Source organism: Anomaloglossus baeobatrachus, chromosome 9 (assembly GCF_048569485.1).
Source record: "Anomaloglossus baeobatrachus isolate aAnoBae1 chromosome 9, aAnoBae1.hap1, whole genome shotgun sequence".
In the NCBI taxonomy this organism is placed as follows: Eukaryota; Metazoa; Chordata; class Amphibia; order Anura; family Aromobatidae; genus Anomaloglossus; species Anomaloglossus baeobatrachus.
Genome location: NC_134361.1, coordinates 8491881 through 8514843, shown reverse-complemented (window position 1 = coordinate 8514843; position 22963 = coordinate 8491881). Strand labels below are relative to the sequence as shown.

The window sequence follows — 22963 nt, the reverse complement described above, 5'->3', positions numbered from 1 at the left end:
CAGGCCGCGTGGTAGCTCCGCCCACAGATGAAGCTCAAACCAGGAGGACACTGTAGTCTGCGCGCCTTAATGGGACGGCAGCCACAGTTTCCTGCCGAGGACTGCGGTCCCCAGAACTCGTCCCCGGGGGCAGGAGAACTGAAGGCGATTGCCCAAAACGCCGCCCCCCCTGACACGTGCCTCCCGGGACGGACCGCCCCCTCCACCCTCCCTTTGCTATGCCACTGCTCACATCCCTGTGGAGGGGACGCGGCTACATGTGGGGCGCCAGGAATGTTCCAGCTGCCGCTGTGGTGTTACCGGGGGAAACAGACCGTCCTATAGTAGAGGAGAGACGTGCAGGAAGGAGCCCTCTACCACCCCCACAACACCAGTACAGATCGCTGCCGCCCCAACAACACCAGTGCAGATCCCTGCCGCCCCCACAACACCAGTACAGACCCCTGCCGCCCCCACACCACCAGTGCAGACCCCTGCCGCCCCCACACCACCAGTGCAGATCCCTGCCGCCCCCACAACACCAGTGCAGATCCCTGCCGCCCCCACAACACCAGTGCAGATCCCTGCCGCCCCCACAACACCAGTGCAGACCCCTGTCGCCCCCACAACACCAGTGCAGATCCCTGCCGCCCCCACAACACCAGTACAGATCCCTGCCGCCCCCACAACACCAGTGCAGATCCCTGCCGCCCCAACAACACCAGTGCAGATCCCTGCCGCCCCCACACCACCAGTGCAGACCCCTGCCGCCCCCACACCACCAGTGCAGATCCCTGCCGCCCCCACAACACCAGTGCAGATCCCTGCCGCCCCCACAACACCAGTGCAGATCCCTGCCGCCCCCACAACACCAGTGCAGACCCCTGTCGCCCCCACAACACCAGTGCAGATCCCTGCCGCCCCCACAACACCAGTACAGATCCCTGCCGCCCCCACAACACCAGTGCAGATCCCTGCCGCCCCCACAACACCAGTGCAGATCCCTGCCGCCCCCACAACCCCAGTGCAGACCCCTGCCGCCCCCACAACACCAGTGCAGATCCCTGCCGCCCCCACAACACCAGTGCAGACCCCTGCCGCCCTCACACCACCAGTGCAGATCCCTGCCGCCCCAACAACACCAGTACGGATCCCTGCCGCCCCCACAACACCAGTACGGATCCCTGCCGCCCCCACAACACCAGTACGGATCCCTGCCGCCCCCACAACACCAGTGCGGATCGTTGCCACCCCCACAATACCAGTACGGATCGCTGCAGCCCCCACGACACCAGTACGGATCGCTGCAGCCCCCACAACACCAGTACAGATCCCTGCGGCCCCCGCTGCTCCCAGTACAGATCCCTGCGGCCCTTGCTGCTCACAGTACAGATCCCTGCGGTCCTCGCTTCTGACTATAGCCATTTACATTTTGGAGTGTGGGAGAAAACAGGTGGAAATCCACAAAAACACGGGGAGCACGTACAAACTCCTGGCACATGTTGTTGTTGTGAGATTTGAACCCAAGACACACAGTGTTGCAAAGCAAAAGAGCAAACCACTGAGCCGCCATATAGTGCGAACCACTGAGTCACTGTATCGTGGTAACCACTCAGCCGCCGCACAGTGCTAACCATTGAGACACTGTGACAACTTAGAGCAGTAATATAGAGCGGAGAACATTGCAGCCAAAAGCGCCATGTACCCCAACCTAATGATTGTCTATCACAATGGGGAGTGGGGTCACAGCGTGGACCGCGCCGGTTACAGGAACATGGCGCCGGAGTGGTCGGTGCAGAACTTCTACTTCTCATGGATCCCACAATTGCTGCATCGGTTTCTATTTATTTGTGATCTGGGAAAATGTTGGAAAATATCTCTTTGCTGACTCGTCGCAGGATATAGATCCACTTGCTGCCTTGTGATCTGCCGGCAATGTGATCTGCTTTTGTAGAAGGACAGTCCATATCTGATAACTCACTTCCCCCGATGTCTCATACCAGACGGAGAATTGGCAGATCATCAATATAATGAGAAAATGTAACACCGCGTGATAAGAAGGAGCAGCAGGAATCATCATCATCATCTTTATTCTCAGGTACAAAGTAACAACTGACTGTACAATTTCTGCAGAAAGTTAGTGAATATACAATGTATCGGTGTCTAGAAAAAAGGAAATGTGTCTGATAAGAACAGAAAACACCTGAGGACATTTCTGAGCAGAAACCTTCCGACCTCCATAGCTTTACATACAATGGATCTATTCTATAGCGGATCAGCGTCGTCTGCAGCCGGAGCTGGGATCATCCATCTCCGTCCCCGGGATCCACACAACCTCGTGGCTTTTAGATCCTTTTCATGGTGAATAAACATTGACCCTAATTGTAAACCCCTCGGCTCACGCTCCTCTAATTCCAGTAAATTTGGACAATAATCTACTTTGGACTTTAGGAGGTGTTTTTGGTCCTTTAATGCAGTTTCTAATGAGAGAAGCAAAAACCAGGATCTCCTGGAGTCTGATCCTCCTGACGTCTGCACTAATAAGTGTGAGGCTGAAGATCCAGGGGAGGACGGTCCTGAAAAGAGAGAAAAGTCCGTGTCTCCGGCGCTCAAGTGTCCGCAGCAATGCAATGTGCAAAGCAAATGACAATCGGACATTGTGACCCCAGGGATGGAGATTTACGCACAAGTGGCAAAGATGGCATCAATGTGTCAATGGAGTATCCAATAAATGGGTTAAAACCATAAGATTGGCTTTATTAGCGCCTATGCCCCCATCGCCCTCTCCACCCCCGTCCCCAGGCTCAGTCACTCCAGCACAGTGGTCCCTGCAGCGATGACCTCATAGGTGCACTGTACAATCCAGCACGGCTGCTGAGGTCGGTAACTGGCTGCAGCGGTCACATGATGTGAATGCAGCTCAGAACTACCGGATCAGTCAATACAAAAACATCTGCAACAATATAAAAAATAAACCTAGAAAAGTCGATATAACCATATTTTGGTCGTCACGTCCGGGAGTTCCGTCTCCTCGATATGTCTCTTTGTCATTTCTTGGCTCTTTGCGTTCTCCGGGTGGATGACTCTCAGGGTGGCCGGTATCATCCGTCTTGGCCGGTGCCTTCCGGCTGTTCGCTCTCCAGGTGCTTCTTGATGATCGAGTCCTCCAAGGACAATCCGGGAAAGTCCTGCTCTGCGCTGTGGATGTCGGACTCCTCTCTGCTGTTCTCCAGGGTCTCCGGCCCCTCGTAACAGCCCGAGTCTCGGGGAAGGTGACAGTCCTGACTCACGGATGACGTCTCAGCCGCCTCGTCATGATCGCTGCCCGCTGCAAAAAGCAAATTACCAGTGAAGACGAGAAGCGAGATCCTAACCCTTCAGAGCCCGTAACAATAAGAAAACAATTCTAGTAACAAATATTTCATTCTCCTGAGAATTTCTATCCTTTTTTAACCCCTTTTTTATTTCTATATTTTGCATTCATTAAGGGCCCGTTTGTAGCAGAGCTGAGGGTTTGTTATACTGGGACCTGAGGTCCACAGGTTTCGCTTTACTGGGTGGACGGGTGCACGACCATTAATAATATGTATATATTAATGATACTAGAAGAGACCCCGCTCTCTATCTGTCCTCGAGACCCTCCATCATCCTCCGATACTAGAACAGACCCCTCTCCCCATCCGGCCTCCAGACCCTCCATCATCCTGCGATACTAGAACAGACCCCGCTCTCTATCCGTCCTTGAGACCCTCCATCATCCTGCGATACTAGAACAGACCCCGCTCTCTATCCGTCCTCGAGACCCTCCATCATCCTGCGATACTAGAACAGACCCCGCTCTCTATCCGTCCTCGAGACCCTCCATCATCCTGCGATACTAGAACAGACCCCGCTCTCTATCCGGCCTCGAGACCCTCCATCATCCTGCGATACCAGAACAGACCCCACTCTCTATCCGTCCTCGAGACCCTCCATCATCCTGCGATACTAGAACAGACCCCGCTCTCTATCCGTCCTCGAGACCCTCCATCATCCTGCGATACTAGAACAGACCCCGCTCTCTATCCGTCCTCGAGACCCTCCATCATCCTGCGATACTAGAACAGACCCCGCTCTCTATCCGTCCTCGAGACCCTCCATCATCCTGCGATACTAGAACAGACCCCGCTCTCTATCCGGCCTCGAGACCCTCCATCATCCTGCGATACTAGAACAGACCCCGCTCTCTATCCGTCCTCGAGACCCTCCATCATCCTGCGATACTAGAACAGACCCCGCTCTCTATCCGTCCTCGAGACCCTCCATCATCCTGCGATACTAGAACAGACCCCGCTCTCTATCCGGCCTCGAGACCCTCCATCATCCTGCGATACTATAACAGACTCCTCTCCCCACCTACCCCCCATATACTCCATCATCCTATGTCCTGTCCTTCTCCCTCTTTGCTCCATCCCATTCTTATACTCTAGGGACCCTTACAACCCCTCTCCCCATCCGGCCTCCAGATGTCCGGTAATATGTCCGGAGACCCTTACAGCCCCTCGTGCTGCTTCTCCGCGAGCATCACATACGGTTTCCTTACTGTCATAGTCCAGCAGGAACTCGGCGGCGGTGAGGAGCTTGACCACGTGCTGGGGGTCCGTTATGTTCAGCTCCAGCAGGTGACTCTCCGTCAGGTCCTTGAAGTCTTCGGTCGTCTGGTAGCCGTTCAGCATCAGGGTGGCAATATGTTCCTATTGATAATAATATGATAATAAGACATGAGGCCAAACAGGAGATGGGACAGATGATCCTACTGAAGCGGTGGATGCAAAACTCCACCAAACAGGAAGCAACCAAAATACAAGTGCAATCCCCTAAAACACGAGGGTCCGGCGTCTGTTGTCTCATGTGGGCACGTGCCATCGAGGAAAACCTAACATCTGCCAGAGGGTCCAGAGAGAAATAGGTCCTAATCCTGGAGAAACTCATTTTTGGCTTTTCAGAACCACAGTCCCCACAATAGCCAAGAGGGGACCCCCTGATATATGGTAATGTTGTGTTAGGGCCCCCTCTAGCAGGGGACCCCCATTTAGGTTCCTGTTTTGTCCTGGATTTTCTCTACCCCTTTGTGCATCTGAGCATTTATTTTAAAAAATAACAGAAACTTCAAGGAATATTCCAGTCTATGCCAGATATCTCCCATCCGCTGGCCTGTAGATTGTGGCTGGGGGGGGCGACACTGATCTCCAGAACGGGGGGCCGCTAGACTGCAGCGAGGAGGAGGTGAATGGATTAGCAGATTGTGGAAGATCTGCCTCTCCATCAAGAAACCATTGCACAGTAGATAAGAAGATATCCAAGACGTGCATGACGCTCGGCCATCACTGCCATAGCTGTCCATGGAGGGGCAGGACGCGCACTCAGCTGCTCCCAGTCCTGGGTTTATGACCAGTAGCGAATGAGGGACATAATTCCTCCATTCTGGTGTTTACCAAGGTGCAAGTGGTGGGACACCAACCTAACTCCACCTATTCCATCGATGGAGAACTTTCTCACCCCGATAAATGGAGGAGGTAAAGTCTGACCTGCATGTTAATCCGTTCCAGAAGTTCTTGTAGACTTTTGGGCTGAGACTTTTTGCTCCGTCCGTGCGTCCGGACTCTTTTCGGATGAACAGTCTCTTCTGGAATAATATCAATATAGATGAACTTGAATGATCCGACCTTGTTCTTCAGCATTCCCGTCCAGGTGCCAACGGGCGGCTTCTCAATGATGTCGATGATGTCCCCGACCTGAAGACCAAAGAAGACACATGAGCCTGGTCCAATAACATGATAAGATCTATCAGAACCAGCGCCCAGTCTCATTATGATGGGTTACTCCACAGGCGAGCTCCACATGACTGCTACCTACATCCCTGACATCATTTCCCACCTCCTCTCCACCACTTTCCCCCCACGGGCGAGCTCCACATGACTGCTACCTACATCCCTGACATCACTTCCCACCTCCTCCGCTCCACTTCCCCCTCCACGGGCGAGCTCCACATGACTGCTACCTACATCCCTGACATCACTTCCCACCTCCTCCGCTCCACTTCCCCCCCACGGGCGAGCTCCACATGACTGCTACCTACATCCCTGACATCACTTCCCACCTCCTCCGCTCCACTTCCCCCTCCACGGGCAAGCTCCACATGACTGCTACCTACATCCCTGACATCACTTCCCACCTCCTCCGCTCCACTTCCCCCTCCACGGGCGAGCTCCACATGGCTGCTACCTACATCCCTGACATCACTTCCCACCTCCTCCGCTCCACTTCCCTCTCCACAGGCGAGCTCCACATGGCTGCTACCTACATCCATGACATCGCTTCCCACCTCCTCCGTTCCACTTCCCCCTCCACGGGTGAGCTCCACATGGCAGCTACCCCCCATCCCTGACATCACTTCCGCCTCCTCTCCACCACTTCCCCCCCCCACAGGCGAGCTCCACATGACTGCTACCTACATCCCTGACATCACTTCCCCCTCCACGGGCAAGCTCCACATGACTGCTACCTACATCCTTGACTTATTGCTTTCCACCTCCTCCGTTCCACTTTCCCCTCCACAGGCGAGCTCCACATGGCTGCTACCTACATCCCTGACATCACTTCCCACCTCCTCCGCTCCACTTCCCCCTCCACGGGCAAGCTTGACATGGCTGCTACCCCCCCATCCCTGACATCACTTCCGCCTCCTCTCCACCACTTCCCCCTCCACAGGTGAGCTCCACATGACTGCTACCTACATCCTTGACTTATTGCTTCCCACCTCCTCCGCTCCACTTCCCCCTCCACGGGCGAGCTCGACATGGCTGCTACCTACATCCCTGACATCACTTCCCACCTCCTCCGCTCCACTTCCCCCTCCACGGGCAAGCTCCACATGACTGCTACCTACATCCCTGACATCACTTCCCACCTCCTCCGCTCCACTTCCCCCTCCACGGGCGAGCTCCACATGACTGCTACCTACATCCCTGACATCACTTCCCACCTCCTCCGCTCCACTTCCCCCCCACGGGCGAGCTCCACATGGCTGCTACCTACATCCCTGACATCACTTCCCACCTCCTCCGCTCCACTTCCCCCCCACGGGTGAGCTCCACATGACTGCTACCTACATCCCTGACTTATCGCTTCCCACCTCCTCCGCTCCACTTCCCTCTCCACGGGCGAGCTCCACATGACTGCTACCTACATCCCTGACATCACTTCCCACCTCCTCCGCTCCACTTCCCTCTCCACGGGCGAGCTCCACATGACTGCTACCTACATCCCTGACTTATCGCTTCCCACCTCCTCCGCTCCACATGACTGCTACCTACATCCCTGACTTATCGCTTCCCACCTCCTCCGCTCCACTTCCCCCTCCACGGGCGAGCTCCACATGACTGCTACCTACATTCCTGACATCACTTCCCACCTCCTCCGCTCCACTTCCCCCCCACGGGCAAGCTCCACATGACTGCTACCTACATCCCTGACTTATCGCTTCCCACCTCCTCCGCTCCACTTCCCTCTCCACGGGCGAGCTCCACATGACTGCTACCTACATCCCTGACATCACTTCCCACCTCTTCCGCTCCACTTCCCCCTCCACGGGCGAGCTCCACATGACTGCTACCTACATCCCTGACATCACTTCCCACCTCTTCCGCTCCACTTCCCCCCCCACAGGCGAGCTCCACATGGCTGCTACCTACATCCCTGACATCACTTCCCACCTCCTCCGCTCCACTTCCCTCTCCACGGGCGAGCTCCACATGACTTGTACCTACATCCCTGACATATCGCTTCCCACCTCCTCCGCTCCACTTCCCCCTCCACGGGCGAGCTCCACATGACTGCTACATACATCCCTGACATCACTTCCCACCTCCTCCGCTCCACTTCCCCCTCCACAGGCGAGCTCCACATGGCTGCTACCCCCGATCCCTGACTTATCGCTTCCCACCTCCTCCGCTCCCCTTCCCCCTTCTTGTCTTCTCCGGAGCCTCCTGACACCTTCACCAGATTCATTGTTGCATTTGCTTTTTTTGTTGTTCTTTAATTGTTTTTAATTTGCACCACATTCTTCTCCTTATTTCTGTTTTCCTTAAAGTCTATTTCATGTGTTCCCTTTTTTATGTGGGATTTTGAGTTTCCAGATGTTTTTGGCCGATTCATCAATTGCAATTTTTAAAAAAAAAACAGAAAATTTTTGAGCCAATTTTCTCTCGTCCCCCCTCCCCCTCCCGGTGCGATCTGATGAAGATTGGAAAGTTTTGCACAAATTTTATAACGTTTTATTTTGTTCAAATTTCACAAACTATTCTGAAGAATTTGGCACAAAAAATTGTCAAAAAAACCATTTACCATAATTTGGGTCTTTTGTGTCAATTACTAGGGACTGACATGGAATCTGCCAATCCAGCAGATCCCGCGGCTGATTTTCTTATGTTTATAACCCCTGCCATACGGGGGTCACACAAGCCCTATATCCCGTCTATAGACAGCGCAGCTGGAGGGAGCTTTAGTGTATTGCTGCACTGAGTGATTTCTAGCAGGAGGCTCCGGAGAGGGAATATGATGTCCAGAGACGAGCGGACCCCGCTCCACCCGCTGGAAGCAGAACCCGCCATGATCCGGTGGTGAATGTGTGCGTCCTGCCTGTCTTGTCTCCTGCAGTAATGCACGGTCATTCACTCACTATTAGTCTTCTTCTTATTCTATACAGTGACCCTGAGGGGAGACATTCGGATCCTACCTATATCATCACACGTCATATTATTTCTCAGGGCGCGTCCTCTATAACTTGCAGCGTTCTTACCCGCAGCTTCAGGGAATCCTTTTCATACGGACTCGGTGTGAAGTCTGTATGGACTTTTGCTTTTCCACAGAATGGACCAGTATACGGAGGAGCGAGGTTCTCCATATTGATGCTGTCTCTATTACTGAGCGTATATAAGGGGCTGCAAAGCTCGCTACCTGGATAGAAGAAACGGAGGGGATTAATGGGGGTATATACCAGTGCTGCCCTCCCCGAGCTCCGGGCAATGATACCAGACACAGAGGGGATTAATGGCGGTATATACCAGTGCTGCCCTCCCCGAGCACCGTGCAATGTTACCAGACACAGAGGGGATTAATGGCGGTATATACCAGTGCTGCCCTCCCCGAGCACCGTGCAATGATACCAGACACAGAGGGGATTAATGGGGGTATATACCAGTGCTGCCCTCCCCGAGCACCGTGCAATGTTTCCAGACACAGAGGGGATTAATGGGGGTATATACCAGTGCTGCCCTCCCCGAGCACCGTGCAATGATACCAGACACAGAGGGGATTAATGGGGGTATATACCAGTGCTGCCCTCCCCGAGCACCGTGCAATGATACCAGACACAGAGGGGATTAATGGGGGTATATACCAGTGCTGCCCTCCCTGAGCACCGTGCAATGATACCAGACACAGAGGGGATTAATGGGGGTATATACCAGTGCTGCCCTCCCCGAGCACCGTGCAATGATACCAGACACAGAGGGGATTAATGGCGGTATATACCAGTGCTGCCCTCCCCGAGCACCGTGCAATGATACCAGACACAGAGGGGATTAATGGCGGTATATACCAGTGCTGCCCTCCCCGAGCACCGTGCAATGATACCAGACACAGAGGGGATTAATGGCGGTATATACCAGTGCTGCCCTCCCCGAGCACCGTGCAATGTTTTCAGACACAGAGGGGATTAATGGCGGTATATACCAGTGCTGCCCTCCCCGAGCACCGTGCAATGATACCAGACACAGAGGGGATTAATGGCGGTATATACCAGTGCTGCCCTCCCCGAGCACTGTGCAATGTTTCCAGACACAGAGGGGATTAATGGGGGTATATACCAGTGCTGCCCTCCCCGAGCACCGTGCAATGATACCAGACACAGAGGGGATTAATGGGGGTATATACCAGTGCTGCCCTCCCTGAGCACCGTGCAATGATACCAGACACAGAGGGGATTAATGGGGGTATATACCAGTGCTGCCCTCCCCGAGCACCGTGCAATGATACCAGACACAGAGGGGATTAATGGGGGTATATACCAGTGCTGCCCTCCCCGAGCACCGTGCAATGATACCAGACACAGAGGGGATTAATGGCGGTATATACCAGTGCTGCCCTCCCCGAGCACCATGCAATGTTACCAGACACAGAGAGGATTAATGGGGGTGTATACCAGTGCTGCCCTCCCCGAGCACCGTGCAATGATACCAGACACAGAGGGGATTAATGGCGGTATATACCAGTGCTGCCCTCCCCGAGCACCGTGCAATGTTACCAGACACAGAGGGGATTAATGGGGGTATATACCAGTGCTGCCCTCCCCGAGCACTGTGCAATGATACCAGACACAGAGGGGATTAATGGGGGTATATACCAGTGCTGCCCTCCCCGAGCACCGTGCAATGTTACCAGACACAGAGGGGATTAATGGCGGTATATACCAGTGCTGCCCTCCCCGAGCACCGTGCAATGTTACTAGACACAGGGGATTAATGGCAGTATATACCAGTGCTGCCCTCCCCGAGCACCGTGTAATGTTACCAGACACAGAGGGGATTAATGGGGGTATATACCAGTGCTGCCCTCCCCGAGCACCGTGCAATGTTACCAGACACAGAGGGGATTAATGGGGGTATATACCAGTGCTGCCCTCCCCGAGCACCGTGCAATGTTACCAGACACAGGGGATTAATGGGGGTATATACCAGTGCTGCCCTCCCCGAGCACCGTGCAATGTTACTAGACACAGGGGATTAATGGCGGTATATACCAGTGCTGCCCTCCCCGAGCACCATGCAATGTTACCAGGCACAGAGGGGATTAATGGGGGTACAGTCAGGGCCAGAAATATTTGGACAGTGACACAAGTTTTGTTATTTTAGCTGTTTACAAAAACATGTTCAGAAATTCAATTCTATATATAATATGGGCTGAAAGTGCACACTCCCAGCTGCAATATGAGAGTTTTCACATCCAAATCGGAGAAAGGGTTTAGGAATCATAGCTCTGTAATGCATAGCCTCCTCTTTTTCAAGGGACCAAAAGTAATTGGACAAGGGACTCTAAGGGCTGCAATTAACTCTGAAGGCGTCTCCCTCGTTAACCTGTAATCAATGAAGTAGTTAAAAGGTCTGGGGTTGATTACAGGTGTGTGGTTTTGCATTTGGAAGCTGTTGCTCTGACCAGACAACATGCGGTCTAAGGAACTCTCAATTGAGGTGAAGCAGAACATCCTGAGGCTGAAAAAAAAGAAAAAATCCATCAAAGAGATAGCAGACATGCTTGGAGTAGCAAAATCAACAGTCGGGTACATTCTGAGAAAAAAGGAATTGACTGGTGAGCTTGGGAACTCAAAAAGGCCTGGGCGTTCACGGATGACAACAGTGGTGGATGATCGCCGCATACTTTCTTTGGTGAAGAAGAACCCGTTCACAACATCAACTGAAGTCCAGAACACTCTCAGTGAAGTAGGTGTATCTGTCTCTAAGTCACCAGTAAAGAGAAGACTCCATGAAAGTAAATACAAAGGGTTCACATCTAGATGCAAACCATTCATCAACTCCAAAAATAGACAGGCCAGAGTTACATTTGCTGAAAAACACCTCATGAAGCCAGCTCAGTTCTGGAAAAGTATTCTATGGACAGATGAGACAAAGATCAACCTGTACCAGAATGATGGGAAGAAAAAAGTTTGGAGAAGAAAGGGAACGGCACATGATCCAAGGCACACCACATCCTCTGTAAAACATGGTGGAGGCAACGTGATGGCATGGGCATGCATGGCTTTCAATGGCACTGGGTCACTTGTGTTTATTGATGACATAACAGCAGACAAGAGTAGCCGGATGAATTCTGAAGTGTACCGGGATATACTTTCAGCCCAGATTCAGCCAAATGCCGCAAAGTTGATCGGACGGCACTTCATAGTACAGATGGACAATGACCCCAAGCATACAGCCAAAGCTACCCAGGAGTTCATGAGTGCAAAAAAGTGGAACATTCTGCAATGGCCAAGTCAATCACCAGATCTTAACCCAATTGAGCATGCATTTCACTTGCTCAAATCCAGACTTAAGACGGAAAGACCCACAAACAAGCAAGACCTGAAGGCTGCGGCTGTAAAGGCCTGGCAAAGCATTAAGAAGGAGGAAACCCAGCGTTTGGTGATGTCCATGGGTTCCAGACTTAAGGCAGTGATTGCCTCCAAAGGATTCGCAACAAAATATTGAAAATAAAAATATTTTGTTTGGGTTTGGTTTATTTGTCCAATTACTTTTGACCTCCTAAAATGTGGAGTGTTTGTAAAGAAATGTGACAATTCCTACAATTTCTACGAGCACCGTGCAATGATACCAGACACAAAGGGGATTAATGGGGGTATTTACCAGTGCTGCCCCCCCAGAGCACCATGCAATGATACCAGACACAGAGGGGATTAATGGGGGTATATACCAGTGCTGCCCTCCCCGAGCACCGTGCAATGTTACTAGACACAGAGGGGATTAATGGGGGTATATACCAGTGCTGCCCTCCCCGAGCACCGTGCAATGATACCAGACACAAAGGGGATTAATGGGGGTATATACCAGTGCTGCCCTCCCCGAGCACCGTGCAATGTTACTAGACACAGAGGGGATTAATGGGGGCATATACCAGTGCTGCCCTCCACGAGCACCGTGCAATGATACCAGACATAGAGGGGATTAATGGGGGTATATACCAGTGCTGCCCCGCCAGAGCACCATGCAATGATACCAGACACAGAGGGGATTAATGGGGGTATATACCAGTGCTGCCCTCCCCGAGCACCGTGCAATGTTACTAGACACAGAGGGGATTAATGGGGGTATATACCAGTGCTGCCCTCCATGAGCACCGTGCAATGTTACCAGTCACAGAGGGGATTAATGGGGGTATATACCAGTGCTGCCCTCCCCGAGCACCGTGCAATGTTACTAGACACAGAGGGGATTAATGGGGGTATATACCAGTGCTGCCCTCCATGAGCACCGTGCAATGTTACCAGTCACAGAGGGGATTAATGGGGGTACATACCAGTGCTGCCCTCCCCGAGCACCGTGCAATGATACCAGACACAGAGGGGATTAATGGGGGTATATACCAGTGCTGCCCTCCCCGAGCACCGTGCAATGTTACTAGACACAGAGAGGATTAATGGGGGTGTATACCAGTGCTGCCCTCCCCGAGCACCGTGCAATGATACCAGACACAGAGGGGATTAATGGGGGTATATACCAGTGCTGCCCTCCCCGAGCACCGTGCAATGTTACTAGACACAGAGAGGATTAATGGGGGTATATACCAGTGCTGCCCTCCCCGAGCACCGTGCAATGTTACTAGACACAGAGGGGATTAATGGGGGTATATACCAGTGCTGCCCTCCCCGAGCACCGTGCAATGATACCAGACACAGAGGGGATTAATGGCGGTGTATACCAGTGCTGCCCTCCATGAGCACCGTGCAATAATGCCAGTCACAGAGGGGATTAATGGCGGTGTATACCGGTGCAAGCACGGATAAATTACAATCCACTCCTATCCCGCACACTGAGTTTTGGGGTGCAGATATTGGGGTTCCTTGGCGTTCAGTCTCTCTCACACGGATTCATTGATCATTCTATATATTCACATCATTGTCTTCTCCACATACAGGACTGATGAATCAGTAGACGTCCAGCCCCCGCACCGTCAGCAGAGCGCCAGTGATCCGCACCGTGCAGAGGATACAGATCTGGAAGCAGAGTCCGGCACCGGGATGAGGGGACGTTTGTAACAATGTTTCCTTTTATGATTTATACCGCTCTGTAACAATGTTTCCTTTTATGATGTATACCGCTCTGTAACAATGTTTCCTTTTATGATGTATACCGCTCTGTAACAATGTTTCCTTTTATGATGTATACCGCTCTGTAACAATGTTTCCTTTTATGATGTATACCGCTCTGTAACAATGTTTCCTTTTATGATTTATACCGCTCTGTAACAATGTTTCCTTTTATGATGTATACCGCTCTGTAACAATGTTTCCTTTTATGATGTATACCGCTCTGTAACAATGTTTCCTTTTATGATGTATACTGCTCTGTAACAATGTTTCCTTTTATGATGTATACCGCTCTGTAACAATGTTTCCTTTTATGATCTATACCGCTCTGTAACAATGTTTCCTTTTATGATGTATACCGCTCTGTAACAATGTTTCCTTTTATGATGTATACCGCTCTGTAACAATGTTTCCTTTTATGATTTATACCGCTCTGTAACAATGTTTCCTTTTATGATTTATACCGCTCTGTAACAATGTTTCCTTTTATGATGTATACCGCTCTGTAACAATGTTTCCTTTTATGATGTATACCGCTCTGTAACAATGTTTCCTTTTATGATGTATACCGCTCTGTAACAATGTTTCCTTTTATGATGTATACCGCTCTGTAACAATGTTTCCTTTTATGATGTATACTGCTCTGTAACAATGTTTCCTTTTATGATGTATACCGCTCTGTAACAATGTTTCCTTTTATGATGTATACCGCTCTGTAACAATGTTTCCTTTTATGATGTATACCGCTCTGTAACAATGTTTCCTTTTATGATGTATACCGCTCTGTAACAATGTTTCCTTTTATGATGTATACCGCTCTGTAACAATGTTTCCTTTTATGATTTATACCGCTCTGTAACAATGTTTCCTTTTATGATGTATACCGCTCTGTAACAATGTTTCCTTTTATGATTTATACCGCTCTGTAACAATGTTTCCTTTTATGATTTATACCGCTCTGTAATAATGTTTCCTTTTATGATGTATACCGCTCTGTAACAATGTTTCCTTTTATGATTTATACCGCTCTGTAACAATGTTTCCTTTTATGATGTATACCGCTCTGTAACAATGTTTCCTTTTATGATGTATACCGCTCTGTAACAATGTTTCCTTTTATGATGTATACCGCTCTGTAACAATGTTTCCTTTTATGATTTATACCGCTCTGTAACAATGTTTCCTTTTATGATGTATACCGCTCTGTAACAATGTTTCCTTTTATGATGTATACCGCTCTGTAACAATGTTTCCTTTTATGATTTATACCGCTCTGTAACAATGTTTCCTTTTATGATGTATACCGCTCTGTAACAATGTTTCCTTTTATGATTTATACCGCTCTGTAACAATGTTTCCTTTTATGATGTATACCGCTCTGTAACAATGTTTCCTTTTATGATGTATACCGCTCTGCAGACACCATTACATTCTACCTGAAGAATTTGGAGAAAAGTCGTCTTTATAGAAGAAAATCTGAAATGTGATGGGAATCTAATGTGTAATGTGAGGATTATTGCAACTTTCATGACAAAACTAATACCGATTATGATTTTCAATGTACAAAACCAGCCCCTGTTCTCACCGCTGGACGTCTGTCTGCTGGCCGCCGGGTGCTGGTGGTCCTCAGAATCTGAAAACTTTCTTGAGAAGCTTCCATCCATGCTCCCGTCCAGAGAAATTGGTGACATGGACCCTTGCTCTCCTTGATCTCCCTACAACAGAACAGAATTACACTAGAATTGTCTAACATGCTCACATCTCATATATAAAATAAAAGGTGGAAATATTGTGTTTACACTTTGAGCATTGATATGGGTGGGGGGTGGGTGCTCCATGGGTTACTCGCATTGTTTCCTCACCATTTCATCCGCCATCATCTTCATCATATTTTTCCCTGATTTCCGGTTCATTGTCCGGGATATCACGGCTCGCCATTTCTTGCTGAACTTTCCTCCACTATTTTTACTCTCTTCTGTTCCTTGGGGAACAGGTGGATTCTCATTTTCAGGGATCTACAGTAAAAAAATGAATAACTTTAAGTAAAGAAATTAAAAAGCAGGAAACAATCAGATTATCTAATGCAGAGTGGCCTGGAGAATAGTGCGGCCCTTGGGTCACATCGCCCCATCTGACTTTTCCTATTTGGCCCTGTTGAGGATAAGAATTAAGTAACCAAAAATACTTAATTCAGCCATTTCATAGACTCTAATATATAGTTTAGTTGATGTATTCTAACACATATTTATGAATGCTTTTGTTTCTTACTAACGCACATTTTATATATATATATATATATATATATATATATATATATATATATATATATATATATATATATATATATATATATATATTCAGTAATTTTCCTTAATACAATATACTAGCACATGTAACAAAGATGGCTCCTACATCCTGGACAACGCCCAAGAAGTTGAGGAACAGAGGAATTCCCAAAGTTTGGAACAACCAATCCAGTAGAGACTATGCAAATTCCTATACGTCTTGAGTCCAGCCTGCGATATTTGATTGGACTATATATTGTCTACACCCTTTACTCCCCTAGAACTATAAAGTTTTCTGAACAATAAACTGCAGCAGAATCACTGGCGTCGGTCATGAGAGAAAGGCATAACTAACTCGTAGTCCATTATTTTATTCTCGCGTGCACACATCTACTTACATAATCACCAGTTTTGTCTGTTCTCCTATTACATAGCGTAGCGCACATGCATGTATACACTACACCCGCGCGCACACACACGCGCGCGCACACACACACGCACGCACGCACGCACACACACGTGCGCACTGCTGTATACTCACCTGTCCGGGGCCGCCGTCACTTCTACTGTCAGCCCTTTACTGCAGTTTAATGCTTTGTGGCGCCGTAAAGCATTCAACTGCAGTAAAGCCAAGCCATGACATCAACCTGCAGCAGCCGCTCCATACACCGCACCCTATCACGTAGGAGTCTGTGTGCTGCAGCTGGAGGCTCCGCGGGCACGGAGGACAGGTGAGACATGGCATAATAGGGGACAGAAGGGAACCAGCAAGAGCACATTACTAAACAATGTGCTCATTGCTGCAGGGGACATCAGCCCCCCACCAGATCTGTATACCTCCAGCCCCCTCATCAGATCTGTATACCCCCAGCTCCCTCCACCAGATCTGTATACCCCCAGCCCCCCCCCCACCAGATCTGTATACCCCCAGCCCCCCCACCAGATTTGTATACCTCCAGCCCCCTCATCAGATCTGTATATCCCAAGCCCCCCCCCACCAGATCTGTATATCCCAAGCCCCCAACCAGACCTGTATACCCCCAGCCCCCCCCACCAGATCTGTATACCCCCAGCCCCCCCACCAGATTTGTATACCTCCAGCCCCCTCCACCAGATTTGTATACCTCCAGCCCCCTCCACCAGATTTGTATACCTCCAGCCCCCTCCACCAGATTTGTATACCTCCAGCCCCCTCCACCAGATTTGTATACCTCCAGCCCCCTCCACCAGATTAGTATACCTCCAGCCCCCTCCACCAGATTTGTATACCTCCAGCCCCTCCACCAGATTTGTATACCTCCAGCCCCCTCCACCAGATTTGTATACCTCCAGCCCCCTCCACCAGATTTGTATACCTCCAGCCCCCTCCACCAGATTTTTATACCTCCAGCCCCCTCCACCAGATTTGTATACCTCTAGCCCCCTCCACCAGATCTGTATACCCCCAGCCCCCTCCACCAGATCAGTATACCCCCAGCCCGCCCCCACCAGATTTGTATACCCCCAGCCCGCCCCCACCAGATTTGTATACCCCCAGCCTGCCCCCACTAGATTTGTATACCTCCAGCCCTCTCCACCAGATTTGTATACCTCCAGCCCTCTCCACCAGATTTGTATACCTCCAGCCCCCCCACCAGATCTGTAGGCCCCCAGCCCCCACCAGATCTGTAGGCCCCCAGCCCCCTCACCAAAACTGAATGCTGAATGCCTCCAGCCCCCCCTCACCAGATCTGTATGCCTCCAGCCCCACTCACCACTGCTCCTGTCAGCACCACTAAGCATAGACAGATGTTTATTTCACCGCACTCCCGATGCGATAGCATCGGACCTATTTCTAGTGACAATATAATTTGAACACGGCAGTCAGACCGTAAGAGACCCATTGTAGTCTCACCTCAACAGCTGGCACCTATTAATCGTGGGGCACCGAAAGAGTGAGATCTTCCACTTTCCGGACGCAAGGGGCTACTCCACAAGTAACCAAGGGTCACTCGATAACGAGGATTGATCGCCCTCATCCGTCCATGGTAAGCTTCATATACATTGTATGTGTTGTTCTATCTGTGGCTTGAGTGACACTTGGTGAAAGGGGGGCAGTCACTAGTCCGGAGAATGGGGGAGCACCCAAGACCTAACGGTGTGACTGTTATTCGCCGGTGACCTTGAGAAGGGAAGGACCGAGACCCCTGAGTGCTGGGTGTAGGTCATTAGGATCTGACTGCTCGTGTGTTATGAGGCTGCAAAAAGGGAGAAGCAGGGGGCTCATATGCAGCGGACTGACAGTGATGACTAATTAAGAACAGTAGGAGGGGGGCAGCTGCAGCGATCTGTAGGAATGACAGAGTTTGTTTGGAACAGGGAGATAAGGGAACCAGCGCTCCCCCTGTGTTTGTATCATATCTATTGCCGTGTCTATAGCCGGAGAAATAGGAACACATGGAGAAGGGAAGTATAGTATCGATGTGTTGGACGCGGGAATTGTGTCCTCTTTACATGGCAAGGAGGGGGGGGGGTTCAGGTGAATAATAGTGTTAGAATCAGCGTATTCCCCTGTGTATTAACACATGCACCACTGCTGCATTTGAAGCCATAGGAATGGAACGCATGGAGAAAGATGAGTTGGATGTCAATAAGAACGTCCTTCCATATGCAGCGAAGTGGGAAAGGATTCTGATTGGAGCTGGCCAGTCCCATTAAAGCACTATGTATACTCTGTTCAAGAAGAAATTGTTTTTTCCCACATGAGCTGAAGGATTGTAAGAAGTTGTGTACAATTGTGGGTACCTCCGGGAGAAAAAGTTACAGCCCGGTACGGTGGACATGGGTAGTGTAAAGAATCTATGATGAGATTGCGAAGTTATCACTCCTTAGTTCAGTTTCAAAAATGCTCGTAACAGGATCATTGTAACAAAGGAAAGCTGGGGCATCTGGAAAGAGGGGGGGGGGGTCTAGGCAGCCCCGGAGAAGTAGCAGAAAAAAAAAAAAACTTTGACTGAGTGTTGAATGTACATGTAATTGTGCTAGGTTTTCTATCTTAAAGCACTTTTTGATAATTGAAAGATTTTTGGGATTCTTTTAGCCCGGTAAAAATATAGAGAGTTTACAAGTACAAAATTTGTTATTTTGAACTTTGAATCCCTTGTCCTGCATAGGAATCATGCATAAATGTAGGCGTTTATAGAATCGTAGCCGATAGCACAGCGCATAAATGCATAATAATGTAGACACTCCCCATATACACCCAGCTTAGCTAGGGCCCCCCTCAATGGGTTCTTTGTCCAAAGTTCTCAACCCATCCCCTTTAAAAAAATGTGTTTTTTTTTAGGGGGGGAAAGAAGTGATTCTAGAATAAACACCATAAAAGTCTCAAATAATTGAATAAGCAGAAAATAGTATATTTGCTTACTCAGCTATCCAACAAATGCAAGTCAAAGATAAATAAGCAAAAATCTTGAAGAATTGGTAAATAGAAAGATGCAACTGTCCACATAAAACAATTGGTATTTTAAAAGTCCAGCAGCATTATATCTTAAAAAAAAAAAATAAAGGCAGGTAAATACATATTTTGTACCGTTAGTTAAAAAAAAAAAAAAAAATCTTAAACTTCTTGCCCCAATGATGTCAGAAGTTATATCCATGTAAAAGGAAAAAAAAATACATCCAACAGAAATGTGTATTATGGAGAGTTAAAAGTTTCAAAGCTATGTCTTCTTTAAAACAGAAGAAGAGGGATTTTTTCCCTTTCCTCTGGCTTCTGCTAAAAGAGACTAATGGACTGTCGCCCCTCCCAACTGGAGAAGAGTTTGATTAACCCTTTAAGTTCAGGATGTCACATTTTAGTTTTCTGCTCATATCCAAATAATTAAATTAACTTTGCAGGGAAAATTAGATTTCTTGAGATGTGCGAATTAGGTTCTTTTGGGGTTTTGTTTTTTTATGGTGATTTATTTGGACAATATATTTTTATTTTGTGACTGCATACAGACTGCCAGTATTTTATTAATTGGTTTTCCTTTCTTTTATAGATATAGTATATACGAACCGTGTTGTCTATCGTAAGGTTTCAATATTCCCCAGCAGTGTATGGGTTATATCCATTGTTTGTTTTAATTGGGTTTTCTAGTAATTTATTGCCTGCTGTCTTATTTTTCCTTTTAGAGAATAGCAGCATAAAAGCTATGAACTTTGCCAGATTGGTACACAAAAACAAAAAAACAAAAAAAAGGGGGGAGAAGTAATCGTCATCGATTATATTTTCCAGCAGTAGAGGGCGCAGCAGACATTTGCTGGATTACTATGAAGCATATCTGTTAACTGAAGCAGGGAAATCTTGTCCTATATGTTATTCATTTAGTATTTTCAGTCATTTGAAGTATAGATGACCACTAACTGTATCATGGTCAGAGTTAAAGTTCTAAGAATGATCTAATGCATATTTTTAGTTTGTTTTCATAGATGGAACAAGATGTTGGTCGATTCTACACTGGATATGCTACGGTTTACACAACATTATATACGGATAAGGCTGCACATCAAACTTAGATAATAGTATAATGCCTCAAGCATATGGACAAATATTGGAATATACAATGAAAAATGCTACTTGCTAATTTGAACATGTGAATAATGAAATGCATACCTGCCATGAATATTAGGAAAAAGGAGATATTTAGCAATCGCATTGATCAATGTAACTGAGCCCCAAGGCCTCGTCAAGGCATATCTCTATATTGGGGTCCCTAGCTCTGTGACCCTAACTGTGTGTCATCTCATTGCAATTAAAAACTGCTATGGGTGGAGAGGGGTAACTAAGGACTTTCTTATATAGGAGATGGAAAAAACATGGCCGAAAGGGGCGGAGCTGTGTTCACATTCAGAAAAAAACTACATATAACTGAATAGGATAACTGAAGTGAGCACTAATATATATATTATGAGTGCAAGCCAAAAATTACATATTATATACGGATAAGGCTGCACATCAAACTTAGATAATAGTATAATGCCTCAAGCATATGGACAAATATTGGAATATACAATGAAAAATGCTACTTGCTAATTTGAACATGTGAATAATGAATTGCATACCTGCCATGAATATTAGGAAAAAGGAGATATTTAGCAATCGCATTGATCAATGTAACGGAGCCCCAATCCATATATAATATGTAATTTTTGGCTTGCACTCATAATATATATATTAGTGCTCACTTCAGTTATCCTATTTAGTTATATGTAGTTTTTTTCTGAATGTGAACACAGCTCCGCCCCTTTCGGCCATGTTTTTTCCATCTCCTATATAAGAAAGTCCTTAGTTACCCCTCTCCACCCATAGCAGTTTTTAATTGCAATGAGATGACACACAGTTAGGGTCACAGAGCTAGGGACCCCAATATAGAGATATGCCTTGACGAGGCCTTGGGGCTCAGTTACATTGATCAATGCGATTGCTAAATATCTCCTTTTTCCTAATATTCATGGCAGGTATGCAATTCATTATTCACATGTTCAAATTAGCAAGTAGCATTTTTCATTGTATATTCCAATATTTGTCCATATGCTTGAGGCATTATACTATTATCTAAGTTTGATGTGCAGCCTTATCCGTATATAATATGTAATTTTTGGCTTGCACTCATAATATATATATTAGTGCTCACTTCAGTTATCCTATTCAGTTATATGTAGTTTTTTTCTGAATGTGAACACAGCTCCGCCCCTTTCGGCCATGTTTTTTCCATCTCCTATATAAGAAAGTCCTTAGTTACCCCTCTCCACCCATAGCAGTTTTTAATTGCAATGAGATGACACACAGTTAGGGTCACAGAGCTAGGGACCCCAATATAGAGATATGCCTTGACGAGGCCTTGGGGCTCAGTTACATTGATCAATGCGATTGCTAAATATCTCCTTTTTCCTAATATTCATGGTAGGTATGCAATTCATTATTCACATGTTCAAATTAGCAAGTAGCATTTTTCATTGTATATTCCAATATTTGTCCATATGCTTGAGGCATTATACTATTATCTAAGTTTGATGTGCAGCCTTATCCGTATATAATATGTAATTTTTGGCTTGCACTCATAATATATATATTAGTGCTCACTTCAGTTATCCTATTCAGTTATATACGGTTTACACAACATGAGGTAATCAAAATTTGAACCACTCCCTCCCCTCCTATTGGTACAGGAGGCAGTGATATATTGATGCCCTCTCTAGATGGGTAGAACAGGAGTGGGTAAGATGGTTAAATGTGTATGTAGGCTCTAGATTTTTCTTGTTGTCAAATGAGCTAGGTATACTGAAGATAAATTCGAGATCTGAGCTGATGGTGATGGAGCTAGAGGAGATCCTCGCACAGGTGTAGCTGACAAAGAACAGGCCTAGAGTTGAGAGTCTTTCACCAATACGGACCATACCTCGGTGACACCTGCCACTCCTTGTGTTTTTAAATCCCTACACGAACAAACGGTTCAACAAGGATTGGAGTGTGAGGCGCAGGGAGCCAGCTGACTGAGGAAGGTCTGTGCAAAAAGGGCGGTAACCTTTCTCTGCCATGAGTTCTCTTCTCATTGATGGCCCAGGATGCCTATGGACTGAAATCTGTGAAAGACAGTTATCAGTGCGTGCCTTGGTGACACCAGGGTTCAGTACCCAGGTGGACATATTCACCAAGTCTTGTAAGACACGTGCCTAAAACAATGTGAGGAAAACTGTAAAGAGTCCGCAGAAACACACCCCGCACCTGCTCTACCCATATCAGAGACTGCAGATGATT

The 22963-nt window shown here is 48.1% G+C and overlaps 1 protein-coding gene across 1 annotated transcript in view; it reads right to left on the bottom strand.

Annotated features, from left to right (window-relative positions):
* Window positions 1-2058: 2058 nt before the first annotated feature.
* SASH3 (SAM and SH3 domain containing 3) overlaps window positions 2059-22963 on the bottom strand; it is a 77936-nt gene continuing 57031 nt past the window's right edge. Inside the window, exons 3-8 of the mRNA XM_075322372.1 lie at window positions 15757-15909; window positions 15480-15609; window positions 8819-8976; window positions 5547-5753; window positions 4562-4712; window positions 2059-3307 (exon numbers count right to left, since the gene is read on the bottom strand). Of these exons, the coding sequence (XP_075178487.1) occupies window positions 3081-3307; window positions 4562-4712; window positions 5547-5753; window positions 8819-8976; window positions 15480-15609; window positions 15757-15909 (1026 nt within the window). The 3' untranslated portion in view covers window positions 2059-3080. The remainder of the gene's footprint in view (window positions 3308-4561; window positions 4713-5546; window positions 5754-8818; window positions 8977-15479; window positions 15610-15756; window positions 15910-22963) is intronic.